This window comes from Cystoisospora suis, assembly GCF_002600585.1.
Source record: "Cystoisospora suis strain Wien I chromosome Unknown contig_1068, whole genome shotgun sequence".
Lineage (NCBI taxonomy): Eukaryota > Apicomplexa > Conoidasida > Eucoccidiorida > Sarcocystidae > Cystoisospora > Cystoisospora suis.
The window spans coordinates 45,140-51,282 of record NW_027153869.1 but is presented as its reverse complement, the minus strand read 5'-3'; the positions used below and the strand labels follow the sequence as shown (position 1 = coordinate 51,282).

The 6,143-nt window shown below is 51.6% G+C and overlaps 1 protein-coding gene across 1 annotated transcript; it reads right to left on the bottom strand.

Moving 5' to 3' along the window:
* Positions 1-579: 579 nt before the first annotated feature.
* On the bottom strand, positions 580-5,616 carry CSUI_002553 (rna recognition motif-containing protein). Its single transcript, XM_068062753.1, has 5 exons — positions 4,158-5,616; positions 2,970-3,478; positions 2,126-2,203; positions 1,368-1,442; positions 580-976 (listed from the first exon to the last, which is right to left on the bottom strand). The coding sequence occupies exons 1-5, from the start codon at positions 5,059-5,061 to the stop codon at positions 746-748; spliced, it is 1,797 nt and encodes a 598-aa protein (XP_067925273.1). The 5' UTR covers positions 5,062-5,616; the 3' UTR covers positions 580-745.
* Positions 5,617-6,143: the final 527 nt, after the last annotated feature.

Here is a 6,143-nt window from a genome sequence, read left to right as displayed (position 1 = left end):
CCACTTAGGACTTCGAAGCAGAGACAACATTACAAGAACCTACTTCATTTCCGCACTGGAAGCTTAGGATGAAATCAGTAGCGCCGGAACATAACCTGGTAGCATGTAATGAAGGAAGCAACGCCGCCTATTTATACGATGAGAAAGAGACTGATTGATGCAAAGAAGAGTTTGAATGTTCTACGCGGCGGTCCGCTCTATGCTTTTGTTGGCTTCAGTACCCCAGGAGGAGCAGGGAGAGTGCCTGATGGGGTGGCCGTCTACAACGAGAAGAAACGTAAGAAGGCGTCGAAGCAGATTCAGATCTCGCATATATATATATATATGTATACGTTTATATTTCCGGACTTGACATTTGAAGCTGCTGTACAGCAGCTTTGAATCTGACGTCCCTCCTCACATCTATGGCGCATTCCTGTTGTGTCCAGTTTTCGGTCTCTTGGTGCGCCTTTGTGAGGATGTGAGAGAGACTAAAGAAACGCCCACATTCCCTCCGCGTTTTCCGGTATAAGCTTCCCTCCGGCTTGTGACCAAACAATCTCATGACCCGTAAAACAAGGGGAGAAGATGTTTCACACGGCGGCAATGTTCCTCTTGCCTAGCTAAGTCGATTATACGCAGCCCGCGAGTTCAGTGGTGCAGGCGAAGACACGCGAGGAAACTTCACGGAAGCATCCCTTTGACGCCACAATAGCCTAAAGCTTGGTAAGAAGAGAGAAGGCACTTGCGCACACCGACGCCCGGATTAGAGAACATTCGTCAGTTTCATACTGGCAGCACGATGGCTTATCCGTGTTGACTCAGTACCTCTCACAGGTCCGTTAGCTTTTAACGCTTCTCGAAGATCCGTCTCTGAACAGCGTGGAGGGAGATTCCCCACGAAGACAGTACGCCGTCTATCGAATTTACTGAAGCCTCCATTGCCGTCTACTCCCACGACATCGACGCGCAGAGAGTGCCCTTGGAAACTTTCGCCCTGCGATGAGAGCGACAGTACAGACAGAACTCAGATGCTGACCCACGCAGTCGGAGGTAAACCTAAAACTCCAGAGTACGCGCGAGGATTCTGTTTCGAACCAGAAACAAGGTATCTGTTTTGACGGGCACGAATCCGTCTACACACACACATAAATGAATCCAGCTGTATGTATATATATAGGCTAGCAGTGTGTACAGTGTAACCAGAACTAAGCTCAGAAGCCTGTGTGTGTTGTCATGATCAAAAGACGAGACATCGGGGAGAACTGACGTCCGAATGTGCGACTGAAGGATACGACAGTAAAAGGTAACAGGACCCGATGGCGACACCCTAAAATAGTAATTTCTGTCTGGTCCCGGCCGGGTCAACAAGAGAGCAGGAAGCTTACATCTTTCCGAAGTAAACTCTTGATTCGACTTTTGTCTCTCAGCACAAGGTAAGCGTTCTGAAAATCTTTCGCCGCCTGCGCATCACACCAAGCAAACGAAACGAGACGGTGCATACTCCAATAGGACTGCTGTCCGGGACTAAGTTCGCCTCTATCAGCAGCGGGTGGGAATCCGCATGGTAGCCACTCACTACGACTTGAATAAGACTATACCGCATAGACATATATGAGTACGCACGTACATTTCTGTGTGAACTCCGATTGTGAAAAACAGCCAAGCTCATCCAGCCTAAAGTCGAGATTCCTCAGAATGCCTGGAACACGACTCTTCCTTGAAGTCGTCAGTCCATAGAAGGTCCTAGTCAACAGTAATCCGAGCTGCCACTTCCGCATTCTCTTTCTTCTAGGAATGAAATGCTCAGTCAACACGGAAGCGGGATGAGACAAGGAACTCTTGACTCTGCGATCACAACGTCTCGAAGAAGAACGGCTACACCGGGAACCAGTAAAGACAGAGGACAGCCAACGAGACAAACGTACGAGTAAGCAGACATTCTCTACCTATATCTATGTATACGTACATTCATACTAGCTCTGTATGTCTAAAAGCACAGTGTTATTAGTATGAGGTTCCACTCCTGCGTGGAACGCGGGAGTTTGCGCGAGGCTGCACGCATATCGCTTGTGAACTCTTCCTCAAAGTACGAAAACTATAATGAGTCCAACAAGATGAACGACCTAGGATCCCAGAGCATTACCGTGAATTGCTGCTGTACGATTCCTCCGAGACGGCAGTTGTGAAACTTGGGAAGCACCGGGACAGAGCGCCGACGAATCTGTCGAACAGCAAGAAAAGAAAGGAATGCCAACAAGACTAGACAGAAGTTCATCCAAGTATTCCGTCCATTTGTATGCTACAGAGAATTCTGCAGTACCTACTTCAGTCTTCAGTGCTCTATCTCGCACAAGAACGAACTCGATGGATGAGGTTCACTAAGCGAGCTAAGCAACCCCGGCCACAGCAGTATTGATGGTGTACAAGGATGTCAGTAGTTATTCCACAACCCGCCTCCTCGATGCTGGGTTGCTCAAGCGTCATAGCCTCTACCTCAAACTGTTTGAGGTGTGCAGCACAACCCTTAGTGAACAGCTCCATCAATGAAGCGGAGGTTGTGAAAGATAAGGCGCGGCAGAAGAAGGAGAAGGGCGAACTGGAAAGAAACATCCGCTCGCTGTTGCTAACAGACAGGACTTCATTCTCACTTACAACACTGTGCACGAGTCCTCACTGTAAGACCCGCACGAGTGTGTTCTCATTAAACACATGAGAAGAGTGGCCTTGGCTGTTATCTAGTCAACATCACTTCATCAACCTGTGTGCCAGATCGAGGCGGTTGCTCCGTTAAGCAAAATTCACCACCACCCACTGCTTGTCGTGTACATATAGCGCCTTTCGTCGCAAGTGCATATGCTCAGCAAAAGGCCCTCACATCGAGGATTAACAAGACAAAACCTATAGAGGGCTTTATTTGGAGGCGCCTCCTGTCGCGATGCATAAAAGCAATATACAAAAAGGATCGAGCCCCAGCAGCTTCATCTTACGGACTCGACGTCTTTCTTAGTTAGACCCAGATGGCTGTACAGCTCAGCAGGCTTCCATGCGGTGAGAGGTAGATTCCCCACGAATACTGTCCGACTATTCCTTTCTTCTGCCGCTTCTTGTGGGTCTTCCTCTTGTTCTACTTCGCCCGAGACACTTCCTTCATCTTCTTCGTCAGATGAGCCGCTGGCTTCTTCGTTGGCGCCGCCAGTCCCTGCCACCTTCTTTAACTCCGATCTTGTGTCTGCAACACTCTCCCTTCTCTGTGTCTTCTCTGTAGCAGACCTTTTCGAATTTGGCTGACAAGTGAATTTGTCGGTATTCTCTGCTCGATCTTTCAGATCTGTCGGGTTCACACGCTCTGCTGCACTAAACGTTCTTCGTGCTTCTTTTTTTGACGGGGAACCCACAGCTTGCTTCTGAGTCTGCTTGCTGACAGCCCCCTCCTCGCGACGCCGGGCAGCCTCAGCAGCCGTACGAGCTCTTTGGATTCCCAGCCACAATCGGTCGTCTGTCCGTACATCAACAAGCGAAAAAGAACAGTTCGTCAAGCTGAATGTCATTAGTTCACTCGGCATCTTTCTGCAGAGAAACTGCTACCGAAAACGGAAAGGCGTGCAAGAAAACAAAAGGTCTCTAGCCGCAGATCCACGGTGTCTCGGAAAACAACTCGAAGAGAAATCCGACTGGATTGAAAGGCTGTGGGGTGGTTTGAACTGCGTGTGACTCAGTACTCTCACAAGGTAACGAGAAGCAGTGGGGCAAGCTAGCACAGTAGTGCCTGGACCAGAGAATCACTTGCGACAAAACAAGCTGAGCTGCGCACTCGTATCCCGTTTTCCTTCATGCTTAGCGAACACCTCTTCTTGGTCGTGGCTGCTGCCGCCGGCGCTCGGAAAAAAACCAGGCAGGAGCTCTAAGAGACCGTGTGTGCGAGAACACATATCCGCTTGCATCTGTTTGTTAGAAGGTGTACAGGCGTGTAGGACGGGTACCTTCGTTCAGTCTAGCTGTGTTCTAGACAGATAGATATACATGTGCAGCCCACTAGGAGGTTCTCTCTATAGACCAAAACAACACACTCGAGCTACTACCAGGGTGGAAGTTGAGAAATCCTTTGTGGCTCAGGTGTTCACGACGTCCCCCCGACCAGCTAACCGTCAGTGAGACTACCGGGCGGTAGGTCTTACGAGCTTTTTCGCTGTTCAAGCTGAGTGCTTTGTAGGCCTGGTGGCTTTCCCCTGCCGTACGCAAAGCGGAGGTAGAGTCGTCATCCTCGTCTGTAGAAACATCGGACAAATCCCTTCCCTGACTGTCTTCTCTTAAATGCAAACTTTTGACGGGTCCCGGTGGAGGAACCTGCGCTGTTGAGGAGAAGAGAGCTTGTATGTGCATCAGCCTTTCGTCCGTGCCTTCAGTTGGCAGACTGGATGCTGTACGTACACCTGGAGCGACCCCACTTCGGCCTTTCGCGGTCGTCACGCCGTTTCGTCCGCGTGCTCTCTTGCTGTCACTTCCTTCTGGTGTGCTTATGAGCGCACCGCCTCTCTCACTCGGGATTCCCCGTTTCCTCTTCTCTGAACTTGCTACCCCAGAAGCTTCTTCAGTCTCGGTTCCCTTCTCTTCCGTTTCCAGCTTTTCTTTTGACGGTCTTTCGCTTCCGCCCTCGACTCCCCCCCGGAGAAGAGCCAAAATGCTCCCTTTCTCGTAACGCTCTCTAGGCGCCACTTTCGTCTCTCCCTCCCCAACTGTACACACACTCGGAATTACAACCGGGGGACGGCTCCCCTTCGCATCCCCGCCATCTTTCTTCCACTGCTGATGACGCCTGCGGCAGCCACTCTCGCCGCTCTGCGACAACGCTGTCTGCCCCCCACTATGCCTGTTCTTCTCCCCTCTTTGGACCTGAGGACATTGCTTGCCTTTGTTTCTAGAAGCGTCTCTCTTGAGGGCACGCGGCCAACTTCTTCCTTGGCGTTTTAATTGCCCGCTTGTGGGCGTTAAGTCCCAAGATTTTTTCCCCGCTCTGCTCACTACCCCGCGTTCCTTACCTTTCGGAGTGCCTCCTCTCCCTCTGCCACGGGATACCTTCATCGGGGCAGCACAGCAACAAAGGAAATACTCCGGATGTGTGTCGTTCAAGGATTTCCAGACCGGACTCAGCCATTCACTCCCTTTGCTCGCCGCTGTACACTGGAGGACAGTCCCTCTACCCTCTCGAGACGCCTACACCTGTCGCCCCACGAAAACCCGTGCTAGATGGCGTGAGCTCCGAGGACGGAAGCGAAGAACAGCCAGGGCTGGGCGGGCCCGGGAGGGACGCGCTGTTGCTTATGTTTCCGAGGCCTGAGTCGAGTAGCTGTATGTGCAAGGACTTTCCCGGGTTACCGAAGACGGAGGCTCTTTAGCTTGCTGTCACCTTTTCTGACAAACGAGAGCAGCTCTCGGGTGTGCCGATACAGTCCCGAATACAGTATAGGCGGTGCCGGCCCCAGTACTGACCATGATTTCCATCAACCTCAACTGGAGCGCTTGAATCTCCCACCCGCAGCAGAGCGAGGAAGGCGCTAGGGTACTACGAGACGCTGAAGCGGTTACATTTGCAGCAATTGACGCCACTAGAATAAAACGTCGATCCGCTTAGTACCTTGTCGACGTGTCACGCAGTGGATTTGCATGCAATGCCGGCCTTAAGGTATCAGAGTTGCATGCGATTCAACCCGAAGGTCCCCAGGGAACGGCCCTCTCCCTCCCAGGGGGACTCTGGGTAAAACCTGGTTTGTGGAATTATGCGGTTTCAGCACGGGAGAACGCAGAGGTGGATGAGGATCAATAGTATACACCGCCTGAGAGTGGGGACCGGGCCCTGAAAGACCGCGGGTGCATCCAGGACGTCGCAGTTGCGGAATCCGCAGTGCGGAGTCGCAGACTCAGATAGCGGCAAGGTGGAGAATCCGCGGTGAAGAAGGCAAAGCTATCTAGCCGTGAGATTCCGCCGAGACTTCCCTGTGTCCTCGCTGTAGGGATCGCGTGGATGTTACGGCACCACAACCAAAGTGGTTCGACTGGTAGGACAAGCCAAAATGGCAGGGCCCAAGCAATTTTTGTTCACTGACATACGTCTCGTCTTGATTTTCGGAGTCAGCGCTTACGGGACTACAAACTGTATAACAAAC